Consider the following 19,170-nt stretch of genomic DNA (forward strand, 5'->3'; position numbering starts at 1 on the left):
AAGACTCATTTCTCAATTGGGCAGGTTCCCTTCCTCTCCCCACAACAGACACCCTGGGAGGTAGGTGTGGCTGAGAGAGCTCTGAGAGAACTGTGACTGACCCAAGGTCACCCAGCTGGCTGAGTGTGGAGGAGTGGAGACTCAAACCCAGTTCTGCAGATCACAGTCTGCCGCTTGTAACCACTCCACCAAACTGCCTCTCAAAGTGGAATCCCAGCTGCTGGAGGACGGGCCCCATGGGAAGGCCTTTGCGAGAGTTTGTCAGGGCGTTGCGTTGATCGCTGATCCAGACGGAACGCCTGGCCAGTGGGACCTTGCTACCATTTTGGAGAGACTGTCGCTTGTTTTATTGAAGGGTCGGATGGGTCACCCCACTGACCTGCCAGTTCCCGCTGCTCCGGGCTCACTTTGCCAGCCGCAAGGATCATGGGAACGCTGCCAAAATAGCCGTTGGTGATCCCCATGAGAAGGGAGAAAACGCACGGCCAGGCCGGGTGGCCGAAGGTGGGCTTCCCATTGGGGTACACGCACATGATGAACAGCGGGATGAAGACGACACGCAGACAGGAACAGACGAGAAGGTGGGTTCCCCTCCAGTCATAAGGCAGAGCAGCCAGAATCTGAAAGGAGAAAGATGGGCTGATCCAGCGGCAGGACTATTGTCTACAACGGGGGGGGGGGGCAAACTTGCTTAACGTAAGAGCTGCATAGAATAAAGGTCAGAGGTTTGAGAGCCCTGAGGGAGGGAGGGAGGGAGGGAGGGAGGGAGAGAGGAAGGAAAGAAGGAAGGAAGATGGGGGAGAAAGGAAGGAAGGAAGATGAGGGAGGGAGGCAGATGGGGAGGAAGGAAGGAAGATGGAGGGTGGGAGGAAGGAAGAAGGAATGAAGATGGGGGAGGGAGAGAGGAAGGGAGGAAGGAAGGAAGGAAGGAAGGAAGGAAGGAAGGAAGGAAGGAAGGAAGGAAGGAAGATGGGGGAGAAAGGAAGGAAGGAAGATGGAGGGTGGGAGGAAGGAAGATGGGGAGGAAGGAAGGAAAGAAGATGGGGAGGGAGAGAGGAAGGAAGATGGAGGGTGGGAGGAAGGAAGAAGGAAGGAAGATGAGGGAGGAAGGAAGGAAAGAAGATGAGGAAGGAAGGAAGACAGGAAAGAGAGGGAGGAAGGAAGATGGAGGGAGGAAGGAAGATGAGGGAGGGAAGAAGTTTACTTTTAGTTGAAATATTTATTTACTGCTAACCTACTAACCCGATGATTTCTGGCCTCACTAACACCAGCATACAGGGGAATGCGAAGGATGGACAGGAGGAGTGATTAAGGTGCCAAAGGTCTTTGAAGTGTAAAACATCTAGCCGGTTCCCAGGCGTCTGCCAGGAACGAGCAAGGCCACAGCAGGGGAGGAGTGACAGGCTGTGCAAGTGAGGAGATAACAGATATGGGAACTGGTTACTTTCAGCGGAAGGGCCTCCGCTTTATTGTGAGAAGTGATTTAAAACCCCTATGCTTTGATGCCTAAGGTCATACCTGACTCACTATTAGTATCAATTAACCTGCATAGAGAGTAACATTGTTGTAATCAATAAATGGAAACTTAGTTTTGAACAAAGACAAGTCTCTTCATTCTTGAAACTTCAATGCCCCTCCACTGACAAGTCAGCCCTGATCAGTGTGCTGAAAAGGGGCCAGGAGGCATTTCCAGGGAGAACAGATCCACCCCAACCATCTATCCACAGCACGTTGCAAGCAGAGATCAAACATACTGGAAAAAGCAACTGAAGACTTCTAAGACCTGGGAGAGGCCGTGGCTCACTAGAAGAGTCCCTCCTTTGCATGCAGCAGGTCCCAGGTTCAATCCCCAGCAGCTCCAGTTAGAAAAGACCAAGGTGATGGGAAAGACCTCTACCTGAGACCCTGGAGAGCCACTGTCAGTCTGAGTAGACCAGGGGTGGCCAAACTTGCTTAATGTAAGAGTCGTATAGAATAAATGTCAGCTGTTTGAGAACCGCAATACGTGAATGTCAGATGTCTGAGAGCAGGAAGGAAGGAAGGAAGAGGGAGGGGGATGTGGAAAGAAAGCAACTTTAACTTTAAATGCATTCTCCAAGCTGCTGGCTGGCTTGGTTTGGAGAAGTGATTTAAAGAGACGAATGCCCTCTCCAATCCAGCTGATGGGGCGGTGGGGGCTTCGAGAGCCACACAATATGTGTGAAAGAGTCACATGTGGCTCCCAAGTCACAGTTTGGCCACCCCTAGAGCAGACAATACTGACTTTGATGGACCAATGGTCTGATGATTCAATATAAGGCAGCTTCAACCAGCCTTATTACCTACAGTACAGATCACTTCCAACCAACCAGTCAGGGAGCAAATAAAGCTGCCGTAACCAAATCTGACCCATGGTTTATACTGCTCAGCATGGCAGCCTCTGAATGGCAGGCGCTCTCCAGAGTCTGGGGCAGAGAAAGGTCTTTCCCAGCCTCTGCGACCTCATTGATACTGAAAGAGAGGCTCTTCTTGTTTTAAAAAGTTTAAAGGCCAGAAAAACAGCTCGTAGGTAGTTGGGAAAGCTCCTAAAAATACATGGGGGGGGGGGGGAGAGTCACTTCTGTGGGCTCACTGGGCAGATCGGCAGCAGAGAGGTACCTCAAGCCAGCGAGCCAAGCTACGTCAGGCACAGCACGGCCAAAAAAAGGGGAACAAAACACTGTTTCTTTTGCACTCTGCCAAGAGGCAGGCCGGATCCTACCTTGCCCACAAAGTCCGAGAGGTTGAAGATGGCCATGATAAGAATGGGGAGCCACTCCCCCAGGGTGCAGTTCCGGATCTCAGACTCCAGTCCAGGAAAGAGGCACAGTGTGATGAAGTAAGTCATCGCTATGGACAACATGTAGGCCCAAATCACCCTGGAAACTATGTACCGGTGGAGCATCATATCTACGGGAAGAAGATGATCAAGAAGATTATGATATAGGATTTATATCCCGCTTTTCACTCTGAATCTCAGAGCAGCTCATAATCTCCTTTAGCTTTCTCCCCCACAACAGACACCCTGTAAAGTAGGTGGGGCTGAGAGAGCTCTCCCAGAAGCCGCCCTTTCAAGGACAGCTCTGCGAGAGCCAGGAGTGGAATTCTGGCAGGAGCTCCCTTGCATATTAGGCCACACACCCCTGCTGTAGCCAATCCTCTAAGAGCTTACAAAAAAGAGCCTTGTAAGCTCTTGGAGGATTGGCTACAGCAGGGGTGTGTGGCCTAATATGCAAAGGAGCTCCTGTTAGAATTGCACTCCTGGCAAGAGCTATGACAGACTTAAGGCCATTCCAGCAGCTGCAAGTGGAAGAGTGGGGAATCAAAACTGGTTCTCCCAGATAAGAGTCCTCACTCACACTTAACCACTACACCGAACTGCCAAAGGAACATGTATCAAGTTAGGAACTGACAGTTCTGGCTTGAGGCAAGCAAGTTACACTGCCCCACAAGACGATGGAATTCCTTGCAAACAGAAGGTGCAACCCAGAATCCTTTGCACCTGGCTATTCAGCCTTTCCAAACTGGGGCGAACACTGAGGCTATCTTTCTAGCGCCAAAGTCCTCCAAGCACAGTTTACACATTTGTGGTAGGCCCCCATGACACAAAGCCTTGCGGTATCGACCATGCGGCCGCGTTTACATCCACGCAGGATGGGACAGAAGCAAGTGCAGCACACAGGAGAAGGAGGAAAGGGGCAGCCCTGGGACGGGGGGGGGGATAAGGCCCCCTCCCCAAAAACAACTTAACAGGGGTCAGGTCCCATGGTCCCCTAGTTAGCTATGGGCCTGGGCCTGCCGTCTTGCGACAGAAGCCCACCTGGAAACAGTGTCATGTGCCTACGCCAGTGTCATGATCTAGTAGGCCTGCCAATCCCCAGGTCCCAGGGGGGGTTCTTCCGCTTTCCCAGTCAGCTGGCCGGCGGAGGAAAGCCCCGCCCCCAAAGCCACCATGTGATTTTTTCCCCTCCGGAGGCTCCAGTCTCCGATTGGAAAGGCTTCCTCTTGGGATGGGGTGTCTGTGTTACTTGAAAGAAGTTGGCTGCAACTCGTGAGCAGAGAGGCCAATCCCTCACTTCAGAGTCGCCAGAAAACGGGGGGGGGGAGGGGGGAGGAACGACTGCTGAGCACTTCATTATTCCCTATGTAGAGATCGATTCTCATAGGGTATAATGGGGAATTGATCTGGAGGCTTTGGGGGCTCTGGGGGAGCTGTTGTATGAGGTAGAGGCACCAAATTTTCCTTATAGTATCTAGTGCTTCTCCCCAAAGTACCCCCCAAGTTTCAAAACGATTGGACCAGGGGGTCCAATTCTATGAGCCCCAAAAGAAGGTGCCCCTATCCTTCGTTATTTCCTATGGAAGGAAGACATTTAAAAAGGTGTGCTGTTCCTTTAAATGTGATGGCCAGAACTCCCTTGGAGTTCAATTATGCTTGTCACACCCTTGTTCCTGGCTCCACCCCCGATGTCTCCTGGCTCCACCCCCAAAGTTCCGAAATATTTCTTGAATTGGACTTGTGAGGCCTGCAGGCCCCAGGAAAGCCTGCTTAGGAGTTACTGGGAAGAGCCTACATTTCCCAGGATCCCTCCTGTCCCTCTGATTGGGTGGCCAGGTTTTGGAGGAAAACTGGCCCAGAGAGGGGTGGGGCCTGGGGGAAGGGAAGAAAAGGACAGGTCCCCTGTGTAGTAGTAGTAGTAGTAGTAGTAGTAGTAGTAGTAGTAGTAGTAGTAGTAGTAGTAGTAGTAGTAGTAGTAGTAATAATAATAATAATAATAATAATAATAATAATAATAATAATAATAATAATAATAATAATTTTTTTTATTTATACCCCGCCCTCAGGGCGGCTTACAAGGCATGATATAAAATATCATGGTATAACAATAAAACAAAATAATACAGTCAATAAACAGAGCAATATAAATTATACAATATATGTTAACATTAAAATCGTTTCCAACTCTGGGGTGACGTTGCTCTCGCAACGTTTTCACAGCAGACTTTTTTACGGGGTGGTTTGCCATTGCCTTCCCCAGTCATCTACACTTTCCCCCCAGCAAGCTGGGCACTCATTTTACCAACCTTGGAAGGATGGAAGGCTGAGTCAACCTGAGCCGGCTACCTGAAAACCCAGCTTCCACCGGGGATCGAACTCAGGTCGTGAGCAGAGCTTAGGACTTCAGGACTGCAGCTTTAACACTCTGCGCCACCGGGCCTGGGAGGAGGACATAAAAGGGCCAAGCCCAGGCAGGGAATGTTCTTTTCCTGGAAGGCTGAGCTGGAGGCAGGCTGCAGCCTAGAGAGCTTGAAGCAAGGGAAAGACCTTGGGGGTAAGTGTTGGTATTAGAGTAGGGACTGTAAAATAGATGCGTTAGGGCATTTGTTTATTTTTCCCTTCTCCCCTTTTACTGTTTTATGCACCTTGTTTGTTATATTTGTTATATAGAAGAGCCTTGTGGCGCAAAGAAGAGCCTCGTGACGCAGAGTGTTAAAGCTGCAGTACTGCAGTCCTAAGCTCTGCTCACGACCTGAGTTCGATCCCCGGTGGAAGCTGGGTTTTCAGGTAGCCGGCTCGAGGTTGACTCAGCCTTCCATCCTTCCGAGGTCAGCGAAATGAGTACCCAGCTTGCTGGAGGGAAAGCGTAGATGACTGGGGAAGGCAATGGCAAACCACCCCATAAAAAGTCTGCCGTGAAAACGTTGTGAAAGCAATGTCACCCCAGAGTCGGAAACGACTGGTGCTTGCACAGGGGACCTTTCCTATTGCAGTGACCTTTAAATAAACCTTTTTTCCCCCCCTGTTCACTCTCCCTGGTCCTCATGCCCATTATTTGGCCTAAGCTAAGGGAGGTCTGGAAGGGCTTGGGAGGGGACTCTGGGCCTTCTCAAGGGAGACCCTTAACCCAGAGTGGTGGCAGCACTTGGTAAGACCCTGCTGAGTCATGACAGCCAGGCTGGTGTTTTGAGAATTCGGCCTTCACACGGGCACGTTGCCCAAGCGTCGCTGCGTTCTCACCTCTGAAGCTGGGCCAGCTCCTTTTCACAATGGGGCGTGGGACGTCGAACCTCATATAAGTGCCGCTGCCAGCCAGTTCATCTTCTTGCCCAAAGGTTTCTGGAGGGGACCCCTCTTGCCCACAGGGCCGGTTTTCCTGGGAGGGGAAGAAAGGAACAACAAGAACCGTCCACAGTTCTGTAAGCGCTCATCTCCAGAGCCCTTCATTAGCATGTGATAATTCTCACAGCCAGAGGTTTTTTTGTAGCAGAAACTCCTTTGCATATTAGGCCACACACCTCTGATGGAGCCAATCCTCCAAGAGCTTGCAGGGGTCTTCTTACAGGGCCTACTGTAAGCTCCAGGAGGATTGGCTCCATCAGGGGTGTGTGGCCTAATAAGCAAAGGAGCTCCTGCTACAGAAGAAAGCCCTGCTCACAACAGCCCCGTAAGGCAGGCCAGTATCGCTAACTGCGAAAGAGCGGCTGCCTAAGGCCTCCTGGTCTATATATGGTACGAGCAAAATTCAAACAGAGGACTTTCTTGTCCAAAGCGCCTTCTCTTAGCCACTATGGAGGGAAAAGCACATTCTCAGCTTTCTCTAGAGGCTGGCAAAATTGCAACAGCGAGTCACACAGCCTAAAGTGGGGAAGGTCCCCGTCTTCGTTGGTCACAGGAATCAGTGTTCTGCAGTGGGGTAGCCAGGGCTTTTTTTTTTTTGTAGCAGGAACTCCTTTGCATATTAAGCCACACCCCTCTGATGTAGCCAATCCCCCAAGAGCTTACAGGACTTTTCTTACAGGGCTACTGTAAGCTCCTGGAGGATTGGCTACATCAGGGAGGTGGAGCCTAATATGCAAAGGAGTTCTTGATTAAAAAAAAAAGCCACGGGGGTAGCCATGTCAGAATCTGAGATGCCGCAAGAGTGGGATACAAACAAGACAGAGAGACACGCACTGTGCCTTAAACTGCATTTTTCCACAGTCAAATTTGCATCTGTCAGCTTTAGTTCGGTCTGGCCCGCAAAGCTGAGGAGTACCAGTAGAGGGCGTGCTCCGCTTCCTCAATTAAAGGACTTCAGTGTCTCTGCCTCAGAAATTCCCAAACCCACAGGAATCCCCAAAACGTGCAGAGACCATTCTGCCTGTCAACAACTCTCTCATTTAACTGCCTTCTCTCCAAAGTGTTTGCAGGATAAGAATAAAAGACGCTTCCCTACTCTGAGGAGGGAGGGACAAAACACTCTCGCTTGCCGCTTAAAAAGGAAACCTACAAATCGGACATCTTCTGTGGTGACGTCGTGGTGTACCCTGTACCCGGTGCCGTGGTCCACCGCGGCTCCTTTGAACGCGGGGCCCCCGTCCCGGGATCGCGCCGTGTAATACTTCACAAACTGGGTCTGTTTCACCAGGAGGTGAAGGATGAAGCAAGTGAGCTCCAGGCTGATGGAGATGAAGAAGAAGATGATGGTGTTTTCCTTCTCGTTGGAGAGAAGGAGCTTGGTGAAGATGCGGCTGAGGGAGATGATCACGCCGGCAGTGCCTAGAAAGGGAGGACAGGGAACGGTGGGTTAACAATCAGAAGCACCGCCCGCTTTGTCATGCCTCAGCGCTGGCTTTCCATCCGCTCTCAGATCCGATACAAACCCATACCTCTTGTCCGGACCCTGGTTCTAGCCCCACTCATATCCCTACCACTGGTTTTCCCTCAGCTGGCCAGTTTGGTGGAGTGGTTAAGTGCACGGACTCTTATCTGGGAGAACCGGGCTTGATTCCCCACTCCTCCACTTGCAGCTGCTGGAATGGCCTTGGGTCAGCCATACCTCTCGTAGGAGTTGTCCTTGAAAGGGCAGCTGCTGTGAGAGCTATCTCAGCCCCACCCACCTCACAGGGTGTCTGTTGTGGGGGAGGAAGGCAAAGGGGATGGTAAGCTGCTTTGAGACTCTGAAATTCAGAGTGGAGGGCAGGATATAAATCCAATATCTTCTTCTCATCTTTCACTGTCCCAAGGTCTCATTTTCCTCCTCAATGTTCTCCTTCATCTTCATTTATTTAAATCATTTCTCTCAGAAAACAAGGGCCCAAAATGGGTAACATCAACCATAAAATCAAATAATATGGTTCCTCTCTCACTCTCTTGACTTGCTTTTCTCTTAGAAAACTACGGCCCAGGATGGGTAAATACACCCTACATGCTGCAAAGGAACACCGTTAAAATAACCAGCAATAACATAGTTCCTCTCTTTCTCAATCCACCTCTCTCTCAGCAAACGAGGGCTCAACCTGGGTAGCAACCATAAAATCAAATAATAGGGCTCCCCCCTCTCTCTCTCTCAACCCCTCTTCTCAGGAAACTAGGGCCCAAGATGGGTAAATACATCCTATGAACTGCAAATCACCACCATTAAAATAACCAGCAATAACATGGTTCCTCTCTGTCTCTCTCAACTCACTTTTCTCTCTGAAAACGTGGGCCCAGGATAGGTATCAACCATGAAATCAAACACATCCTTCAGGCAGCAAATGGCCACTATTAAAAGTAGCCAGCCATAGCGTGGTTTCTCTCTCTCTCAACTTGCCTTTCTCTCAGAAAAAAAGGGTCCAAAATGAGTGACAACCTCCTAAAAACAGCAAATAACCACCATTTAAACAGCCACCAAAAATCTTCCTCCTCCTCTTCTTTTCTTCTTCTTCTTCCTCCGTGTCATTTCAGTCTCCATCCCCCCCCCCCCCAGTTAACACTCATCTTCCTTCTCACGCCACTGGGGGCCGGGACGACTGAGTGACTGGGCCAGGAAGCTCTTGAAGGGGCAAATTTAGGAAAAAGTACTCACTTTCCCCCGTCATGACTCCCTGGGTGTAGCGTTTGGGCAACATCCCGGTGTAGCCGTAGAAACTGGATTGCTGCACTTCAAGAGGGAGACACAGAGAAGAGAGAACATGGACAACCGTTTTTACTCTGTGACCAAGAAGCAAGATTGTGAAGTTCCAGGGCTGGGAATCATGAAGACATCCAGGGTTGGTTTTTTTGGTTTTTTGTAGCAGGAACTCTTTTGCATATTAGGCTCCACCCCCCGATGCAACCAATTCTCCTGGAGCTTTCAGTAGTCCCTGTTCTAAGAGCCCTGTAAACTCTTGGAGGATTGGCTATAGCAGGGGGTGGAGCCTAATATGCAAAGCAGTTCCTGCTACAAAAAAAAGCCCTGACATCTGAAGCTGCTTTAGATTGAATCTGAATTTAGACTTCTGGTCCATCAAGGTCAGCATTGTCTATTCTCACTGGCAGGGGCTTTTTCTTATCACCTCCTAGCTGATCCTTTTAACTGGAGATGCTCAGGATTGAACCTGGGACCTTCTGCATGCAAAGCAGAGGCTCTGCCACTGAGCCAGGATCTCAGATGGAGGTCTTTCCCATCATCTCTTACCTGATTTTTTCACCTGAAGATGCCAGGGATTGAACCTGGGACCTTCTGCATGCCAAGCAGATGTCCTACCACTAAGCCAAGTGGAGGTCTTTCCTATCACTTCCTACCTACTCCTTATACCTGGAGGTGCCAGGGAAAGAACCTGGGATCTTCTGCATGCCAAGCGGATGTTCTACCACTAAGCCAAGTGGAGATCTTTCCCATCACCTCCTACCTGCTCCTTTCCTCTGGAGATGGCAAAGGTTGAACCTGGGACCTTCTGCATGCCAAGCAGATGCTCTACCACTAAACCAGGAGGAGGTCTTTCCCATCACCTATTATCTGATCCTTCCACCTGGAGGTGCCAGGGAAAGAACCTGGAACCTTCTGCATGCCAAGCAGATGTTCTATCACTAAGCCAGGTGGAGGTCTTTCCCATCACCTCCTACCTGCTCCTTTCACCTGGAGGTGCCAGGGACTGAAACTGAGACCTTCCGCATGCAAAGCAGAGGCTTTTCCACTGAGCCACAGCCTTTCCCACCAAGCTCCAAAAGGCTGAAATTCTGCAACAATCCGGAGAAGGCTGGGATCGAACCTAAGGCCAAATCAGGCCCCCACAGGTCTCCTATCAGCCCCCCAAGCAACTGGCTCTTGTCTGCTTCCTTCTCCCTCTCTCTTCCTTTCTTCTGCATCTCAACATGCTTTGCAAGGCTTGCTCAATCACACAGGAGCTACTGAGCAAAGCCTCAGTTTTCTCCATTGGTTGATGCTCCTCCCCCTGGTCCCATGGGGAAGGAAGGAAACTGGCTCTTGTCTGCTTCCTTCTCCCTCTGTCCTGCTTCCTTCAGCATCTCAACTTGCTTTGCAAGGCATGCTCAATCGCACAGGAGCTACAGAGCAAAACCTCAATTTTCTCCATTGGTTGAGGCTCCTCCCCCTCCCAGTCCCCTGGGGAAGGAAGGAAAAAGCCAGAGCTTCCTTTGCCCAGTTCCCTGGATCCCATGGGAGAAATGCAAAGAAAGCACCTTTAAGACCGACGAATGCTAATGTTCTAAGCATGTTTTATTTTAAGGGCTTTTTTAAAAAAAATCTCTAGTCGTGTTTGTCTGTGTCCTTTAAAAAGTTTATATCTCTGCTACCTAATCTTAAATAGGTGCACACACGGCCCAGCCCGACACAGCCCGGCCTGACAAGGTCCCATTTATTAAAGATCCGGCCCTTATAACAAATGAGTTTGAAAACCCCCGCTCTAAGATCTGCTTCAGACCTATTCCCACACATACCTGTGCAGCCGAAGGCCACCACGCCCACCGCGATGAGGTTGATAGCGTAGGCGTGCTGCCGGGTGAAAAGTTCCAGCCAGACGTCACAGAGGCTAACAAAGAGGAGAGGCCCCAAAGCAAACAGATACCCTGCAGCAAACGAGGAGAGGAGAGGAGAGGAGAGGAGATGTTAGGCTTCCATCTGCTCAGAGCCAAGGAAAGACTTGCTGTTGTTGAGAGTGTCAGGACCCTGACTCAAGGAACAACTCAGGTAAACAGTTCAGTAGTTTATTCTAGGTATTGTGAGGCAGTACACCAGATCCTTGCTAAGACTGACATCTTAGCCCAGTGCCACTCTATTTATCCCCTCGTTCCAACCGTTATAATTCAAGTGCAAAGCACGGCAAAGCAAAAGCGGCTTTTGGCGGCACCCACTCCTCCCCCCCCCCCCCAAGTCTTGGAGTCCAGGTGGTTATCTATACTTCATTAGCATCTGACCTTGGTCGGTAGAAACTGCTTCAATAAGAAGTTCCTCAGATAAGCATGCAGAACCAAGGAATGCATTCAAGCCAAATAGTACAGTTACAGCAAAACTATGACAAGAGGGATACAGAAGGGATAACTCTTGACAGAGAGATCCCTTCCTTCTCTCAGGAGAAAAAGAAGAGTTGGTTTTATGCCCTACTCTTCACTACCCAAAGGAGTCTCAGAGCAATTTACAATCTCCTTCCCTTTCTCTCCTCGCCACAAGCACCCTATGAGGTGGGTGGGGCTGAGAAAGCTCTGAGAGAATGGTGACTGATCCAAGGTCACCCAGCTGGCTGCATGTGAAGGAGGAGTGGGGAATCGAACCCGGTTCTCCAGATAAGAGCCCACCAGGTGCCAGAGCCCAGCAACCTCCAGTCACCATCCTGAATCATCTCTCTTCTGAAATATCTTCTCAATGAATTGCTTAAGAGGCAGTTTCTCAGATAAACACGGTTAAACCCAGAGTCCGGAAGGGCTCTGGGGGCTTAGACTCACCTACAGAGATCCTGGTGTGGAGACTCAGCATCTCCACCAGGGCGTTGTTGAGGATGACGGCCACCAAAGCTACCAGGATATAGGTAAGGCTCATGTCAAACACAATGGAAGTTCCTGCAGAAGAATGGAAACAGATAATGAAGGATCACAAAATGGTGTTGTTTCCCCATGGCATTTGGGGCGGTGGGACGTGCCCTCGAGTTGCAGCAGACTTATGGTGATCCCATGCGGCTACCAAGGCAAGAGACGGTTTGCCATTGCCTGTCTCTCGTGTTGCGATCCTGGACTTCCTTGGTGGTGGAGAGCCAGTTTGGTGTAGTGGTTAAGTGTCTGGACTCTTATCTGGGAGAACCGGGTTTGATTCCCCACCCCTCCACTTGCAGCTTCTGGAATGGCCTTGGGTTAGCCGTAGCTCTCCCAAGAGTTGTCCTTGAAAGGACAGCTTCTGTGAGAGCTCTTTCAGCCCCATCCACCTCACAGGGTGTCTGTTGTGGGGGAGGAAGGTAAAGGAGATTGTGAGCCGCTCTGAGACTCTTCGGAGTGGAGGGCGGGATATAAATCCAATATCTTCTTCTCCCATCCAAGCTCACAATCTCCTTTATCTTCCTCCCCCACAACAGACACCCTGCGAGGTGGGTGGGGCTGAGAGGGCTCTCACAGCAGCTGCCCTTTCAAGGATAACTCTGCCAGAGCTATGGCTGACCCAAGCCCATGCCAGCAGGTGCAAGTGGAGGAGTGGGGAATCAAACCCGGTTCTCCCAGATAAGAGAGCGCTGGCTGACCCAAGGCCATTGCAGCAGGTGCAAGTGGAGGAGTGGTGAATCAAACCCGGTTCTCCCAGATAAGAGAGCGCTGGCTGACCCAAGGCCATTCCAGCAGCTGCAAGTGGAGGAGTGGGGAATCAAACCCGGTTCTCCCAGATAAGAGAGCGCTGGCTGACCCAAGGCCATTCCAGCAGCTGCAAGTGGAGGAGTGGGGAATCAAACCCGGTTATCCCAGATAAGAGAGCTCTGGCTGACCCAAGGCCATTCCAGCAGGTGCAAGTGGAGGAGTGGGGAATCAAACCCGGTTCTCCCAGATAAGAGAGCTCTGGCTGACCCAAGGACATTCCGGCAGCTGCAAGTGGAGGAGTGGGGAATCAAACCTGGTCCTCCCAGATAAGAGTCCACGCACTTCACCACTACACCAAACTGGCTCTTATCGCCTTATCATAGTCCTCAAATCACCCCAAGAAAGAGATGAACAGAGATGGGTCTGCCGTTACCTGCCACTGCATACTAACCCGGGACTTCCTCCTGCTTAGCATCTGAGATCTGATGAGATCGGACTCGCCTGGACTATCCAGGCCAGGACTACGCAGACATACGTATTACTGCACCTTATTATGAGAGCTGCATCCCGGGCTTCTGTTGTAGCAGGAGCTTCTCTGCATAGTAGGCACATCAGAATCATCAACGTGCATCTTGGTTTTAATGGTCGTAAAATGTATGAACGGTTTGATCGTATATCCTGTTTTAATATTTTATGTTGCTTTAATTGTAAGCTGCCCTGAGCCTGTCAGGGGAGGGCGGGATATAAATCTGATAAAATAAAATAAAAAATGTATATATTAGGCCACACCTCCCCGATGTAGCCAGTCCTCAAGCTCACAGCAGGCCCTGTAGGAAGAGCCCTGGAAGCTCCGGGAGGATTGGCGACATCAGGGGGGTGTGGCCCAATATGCAAAGGAGTCCCTGCTACAAAAAAAGCCCTGACTGCATCCAATTATATATAATTTAATTTAATTTTTAGATTTATACCCTGCCCTATCCTGCAAGCGGGCTCGGGGCGGCTCACAACAATAAAACAGCAGAGTTAAAACCGTAAAAACAGACATTACAAAACAGAAGCAGCACAGTAAAGTAATATGCTATAAAGCAGGGGTGGCCAACGGCAGCTCTCCGGATGTTTTTTTCCTACAACTCCCATCAGCCCCAGCCAGCACAGCCAATGGCTGGGGCTGATGGGAGTTGTAGGCAAAAAAACATCTGGAGAGCTACCGTTGGCCACCCCTGCTATATATTATGTGTATCTGTATGTGTGTGTGTTACAATATACAATTTCAGTTTTGATTCAGTGATGTGACATCAGCGCTTTCCTTTGAAAAATTAAACGCCACAAGTGTCTGATGGCTTTCATTTCAACAAGAGTTACAGGAAAGAGACGGACAGCTGAGGGAAAGAAAAGCAAAGAAATCCAAATGAAGGCCACACCCATTAAGATACTAACCCTGCCATGGATAGCCCAGGCAAGCCTCATCGCGCCAGTTCTCAGAAGCTAAGCAGGTTCTTCTCTGGCAAGTCCTTGGATGGGCGCCCTCCTTGGAATACCAGCAGTCAGGAGGGCAAGGGCAGGCTTTATTCAGCCACCTCCCTGAATATCCTCCAGGCCCCCAGTAGGGGTCAGTCACCAGAGGTCACCAGGACTTCCAGGTTCTTCTGTCAAGTCCTTGGATGGGAGACCTCCTTGGAATACCAGCAGTGGGGTGGGCAGGGGCAGGCTCTATTCAGCCACCCCCCTGGATATCCTCCAGGCCCCCAGTAGGGGTCAGTCACCAGAGGTTGCCATGACTTCCAGGTTCTTCTCTGACAAGTACTTGGATGGAAGACCTCCTTGGAATACCAGCAGTCGGGAGGGCAGGGGCAGGCTCTATTCAGCCACCTCTCTGAATATCCTCCAGGCCCCCAGTAGGGGTCAGTCACTAGAGGTCACCAGGACTTCCAGGTTCTTCTCTGGCAAGTCCTTGGATAAGAGACCTCCTTGGAATACCAGAAGTCAGGAGGGCAGAGGCAGGCTTTATGCAGCCACCTCTCTGAATATCCTCCAGGCCCCCAGTAGGGGTCAGTCACCAGAGGTCGCCAGGACTTCCAGGTTCTTCTCTGACAAGTACTTGGATGGGAGACCTCCTTGGAATACCAGCAGTCGGGAGGGCAGGGCAGGCTTTATGCAGCCACCTCCCTGAATATCCTCCAGGCCCCCAGGAGGGGTCAGTCACCAGAGGGCACCATGACTTTCAGGTCACACACATATAAAATACAATCTCCCCCCCCCCCCAAAAAATGGTATTATACCTGGGTATTTATGATGAAGATAGTCCACATCCGTAATAAAGCTGTTATAGGGCAAGAGGAAGCCAACTCCCGCAAGCAGCATTGCAAAATAAATACCATGGTAGCGGTCTTGGGGTTCGGGGTCTTCACAGGCTGTACCTCCAAAGGGAAGGAGGGGGAGAGAGAACAGTTATGAGTAAGGTGACGGGATGGACAAGGGAAGGGGTGGCCAAACGTGCTTAATGTAAGAGCCACTTAGAACGAACATCAGGTATTTGAGAGCCACAAGTCATGAACATCGGATGTTTGAGAGCTGGGAAGGAAGGGAAGAAAGAGAGGTGGAAAGAAAGCAGTTTTAAATGCATTCTCCAAGCCACCTGCTGGTTTGGCTTGGAGAAGTGATGTAAGGAGACAAATGCCTTCTCCAAGATGGGCAATGGGGTGGTGGGGGCTTCAAGAGCCACACAATGTGTGTGAAAAAGCCACATTTGGTTCCCGAGCCATAGTTTGGCCACCTCTGAACTAGGGTATATCAACAGGAAGTTCAGGGAAGGGAGCAGGGAGGATTATCTCAACTCCTCTAGTAAGAGCTGTGCAAAATTACCCTATGTTACATTCCAGCTTAGACTACTGTAACGAGCTCTACAAGAGACTGCCCTTGAAGACTGTGCGGAAGTTTCACGTGGCTGGAGAATTGCATGCTGGGGAAGCTATGATCGTACCTTGCCAGGTTACAAAAGATCTACCCCACATGCTTCCGGACATAATTCACACCATCAGTAGTTAATGTGTAAGCCTTCTCTTGTATTTATGCATTTATTGGCAAACTTTAAATTCTCCCTTTCTGTCCTCCTAATGGGCATCAAGGCAGCTAATCATTTAAACACAGGCACAATCACATTTTTACAGCCATCAAAAATATCATACATCGTATGAATCCGCCTGACGCTTCAGGCCAATTCCTTGGTGCGCCCTCCCTTTCGGAAGCACACCAAGCTGCCTTATGGTGAATCGGACCACTAGGGTGATGGCTCAGTGCTTGAGCGTCTGCCTTGCATGCAGAAGGTCCCAGGTTCAATCCCCACCATCTCCAGTTAAAAAGGACCAGGCGATTGGTGATGGGGAAGACTTCCGCCTGAGACGCTGGAGATCAGCTGCTGCCAACCTGAGTAGACAAGACTGACCTTGATGGGCCATGTGTCTGATTCAGTCGAAGGCAGCTTCCTGTGTCTGTGTATCAGTATCATCTCCTTTGACCAGCAGTGGTGTTCCAAAGCCTCGAGTTGAGGTCTCCTACCAGCTGATCCTGAGGCTGCAAGGAGATATTTACCACTGAACCACAGTTCCTCCCGAAGTAGGATGAGCATGAAGGACAGGATCTTCTTCTGTGGTGGCCCCCAGAAATTCAATCCCAACAGAAATTCACTGGCCGTTGAATCTGTTGTCACTCTGCCATGATTAACCCAGAGAGCCAGTTTGGTGTAGTGGTTAAGTGTGCAGACTCTTATCTGGGAGAAGCGGGTTTGATTCCCCACTCCTTCACTTGCAGCTGCTGGAATGGCCTTGGGTCAGCCATAGCTCTTGCAGAGTTGTCTCTGAAAGGGCAGCTTCTGTCAGCGTTCTCTCAGCCCCACCTACCTCACAGGGTGTCTGTTGTGTGTGGGGGGGAGGAAGGTAAAGGAGATTTTGACCACTCTGAGATTCAGATTATAGGGTGGGATATAAATCCAATATAATCATCACCAGCCCTTTAAAACCCTTGAAAACAAGATGCTGTTCACAAAATCGTTTCTCAGTGAAAACGAAAACAGTGTTTTCTTTTCCAAAACCGTTTTGTGAAGCGACTAGCCCTGCCCTGTTTCCTCTCTGCCGGTTCGCCGAGTGTTGCTTTCCTTCCTTCGTACCCGTCTCCCATTTTTTTCACCCCTGCTTTGATGAATTATTAGATCAATGTTTCCTAAATCGCTGCGCTGCCAATTTTTGTTTCTAACCTTCCGCCGTTTTTAACGGATATTGCGGGCTGCCTCAGAAACGTTTTCATCGACAGCGCGAGATATAAATATTTCACGCACGCAAAAAAAGAAAGAAAGAAAAATAAACATTGACTTTGTCAGCAGCTCCTGTCGAGATCGATTGGGCTTACTCCCAAGAAAGCCTGCAGAGAACTGCAGCCCCCCAGAGAAACAGGCAAGCGAGGCCTTGAAGGAGATTTTCTCGTGCCGTTGCCATTTTTGCAACAGGCAGCTGCTAGCCTTCCAGATCCTCCTTCCAGCTGGAGAAAGGGGGACTTAAACACCGTTTTCAGCTCCAGTTTTTTTTAAAAAAATGCAGGCTTTTAATGTCTGCAAATGGCAGGGTTTTGCAGGGTGCCTCACGCCCGTAGGGGCGATGCGCGCCACACAATAAATCCCTTTCTGATTAAATTCCGTTCGGCGAATGGCAACCTTTCAGCTTATACCCGGGAGGCTGCTCAAATACCAGATCTTTGCGGCGCCTCGCCACCAAACACCACCTCTCAGAAAGAGGGAAGGGCAACAAATATGTAGAGAGATTAAGGGGCAGAGGCACTGGATATTGGTCTAAGAGAAGCTCGGCAAATATAAGATCGTGACTTACAAGGAGGGAGTCGCCATCTTTCAGGGTGAGCAAGTTGTCTGGATGCCTGGCTAGATGGGGGCGCACAAAGCTGCCTTTTAGAGAATCAAACCACAGGTCCGTCAAGGTCCGTCTTGTCTACTCAGACTGGCAGCCGCTCTCCAGGGTCTCAGGCAGGGGTCTTTTGCATCACCAACTGTCTGATCTTTTAAAACTTGAGCCGCCTGGGATCGAACCTGGGACCTTCTGCACACCAAGCAGAGCCACGGCCCCTCCTTTATGATTCAGGATTCTGCCCGCCAGAACTCCAAGATTAGCTGAACAACTGAACACAGGTGGATTTTTTTTTTAACTGGAAGTTAAAGAATCAGTGAGGGTGTGGAGTATTATTATTGTATGGCAGTGTGTGTAGAATAGGCAGGAGATCCTAAGACGGTCTGGCAGACAGTAAGCTCTACCTCTTTTACATTAAGCACCACTAGGTGGCGAGCTAGACCTGTTTTTAAGGCAAGAGATGTTTCAGGGGGTGGTTTGCCATTGCCTGCCTCTGCGTCACGCCCCTGGTATTCCTCTGGGTTGCCGCTAGGGTTGCCAAGTCCAATTCAAGAAATATCTTGGGGCTTTGGGGGCGGAGCCAGGAGACTTTGGGGGCGGAGCCAGGACCAAGGGTGTGACGAGCACGATTGAACTCCAAAGGGAGTTCTGGCCATCACATTTAAAGGGACAGCACACCTTTTAAATGCCTTCCCACCATTGGAAATAATGGATAGGGGTACATTCTTCTAGGGCTCACTTTCTTTGGGGGCTCATAGAATTGGATTCCCTGGTCCAATCTTTTTGAAACTTGGAGGGTGTTTTGAAGAGAGGCACTGGATGCTATGCTGAAAATTTGGTACCTCTACCTAACAAAAAACCCCAGCCCGCCCAGAGTCACAAATCAATTCTCCATTATACCCTATGGTCTCCTTAGGGTATAATGGAGTGCCCAGCAGACATTTTCCTCTCCTCCCCTTGCTTTCCGATAACTCTGAAGTGGGGGGAGGGCCTCCAAACCAGGGGATCCCCTGCCCCCACCTGGGGATTGGCAACCCTAGTTGCAGCATCACAATTTAGGAAGCGTGCTGCGTTCTTTCAGGCCCAGGAACAAAATTGGTTTGTTTTCTTGTGCCTTTCGCAATCGTAAAAAGGAAAGCGTCGCCTTCCACTGCTGCGTGACATTCTTAGCGTTATCGTTAAAGTTTTATTGATAACTGCTCTCTCACCCCCCCACCCCCGTTCCTTACAAATTTAATGAAACTGCTGCCGGCACAGTCTGTACTTTTGTGGGCTTCCTTGCACAATTTGTTTGGAAATACCGGGATAGCAATGCTGTCGATAATGGAACGAATACATAAGAGGGAAGCCCGGACGGGTCTGCGCGAATTGCTTTTGTGTCCTTGCGGGGACCTTTTGGCCTTCTCTGAATGCCTCTGAAGAAAATCTATTGAAACGCCGGGCACATCGGCAAAGGGGAAGAGAAAACCTGCCGCGGTCTTCACATTTCACAAGCCCTCAAGCACTGTTAAAGCCCCACACTTCCAGACTGGACTAGGTGCAGGCATAAGCAAGCAGAACCAATTGTGGCTCAGTGGAAGAGCAGATGCCCTGCATGCAGAAGGTCCCATGTTCAATTCTGGGAACCTCCAGTTAAAATAATCATAGAATCATAGAGTTGGAAGGGACCTCTACGGTCATCTAGTCCAACTCCCTGCACCATGCAGGAAACTCACAAATACCTCCCCC

The 19,170-nt window shown here is 50.1% G+C and overlaps 2 protein-coding genes across 3 annotated transcripts in view; both read right to left on the reverse strand.

The window, feature by feature from the left end:
* WIPI2 (WD repeat domain, phosphoinositide interacting 2) overlaps nucleotides 1-19,170 on the reverse strand; it is a 236,297-nt gene that overhangs the window by 65,679 nt on the left and 151,448 nt on the right. The gene's annotated exons all lie outside the window — the stretch shown is intronic.
* SLC29A4 (solute carrier family 29 member 4) overlaps nucleotides 1-19,170 on the reverse strand; it is a 28,402-nt gene that overhangs the window by 1,371 nt on the left and 7,861 nt on the right. The window contains exons 2-9 of one of the 2 annotated variants that reach the window (XM_060260577.1): nucleotides 14,815-14,946; nucleotides 11,705-11,818; nucleotides 10,703-10,831; nucleotides 8,850-8,924; nucleotides 7,290-7,558; nucleotides 6,038-6,173; nucleotides 2,741-2,928; nucleotides 380-620 (exon numbers count right to left, since the gene is read on the reverse strand). In XM_060260577.1, coding sequence (XP_060116560.1) covers nucleotides 380-620; nucleotides 2,741-2,928; nucleotides 6,038-6,173; nucleotides 7,290-7,558; nucleotides 8,850-8,924; nucleotides 10,703-10,831; nucleotides 11,705-11,818; nucleotides 14,815-14,946 — 1,284 coding nt within the window. Of the gene's footprint in view, nucleotides 1-379; nucleotides 621-2,740; nucleotides 2,929-6,037; nucleotides 6,174-7,289; nucleotides 7,559-8,849; nucleotides 8,925-10,702; nucleotides 10,832-11,704; nucleotides 11,819-14,814; nucleotides 14,953-19,170 lie in introns of both variants that reach the window. The other variant, XM_060260576.1, reaches the window with a different exon arrangement.

Source organism: Heteronotia binoei, chromosome 20 (genome assembly GCF_032191835.1).
Source record: "Heteronotia binoei isolate CCM8104 ecotype False Entrance Well chromosome 20, APGP_CSIRO_Hbin_v1, whole genome shotgun sequence".
NCBI lineage: Eukaryota > Metazoa > Chordata > Lepidosauria > Squamata > Gekkonidae > Heteronotia > Heteronotia binoei.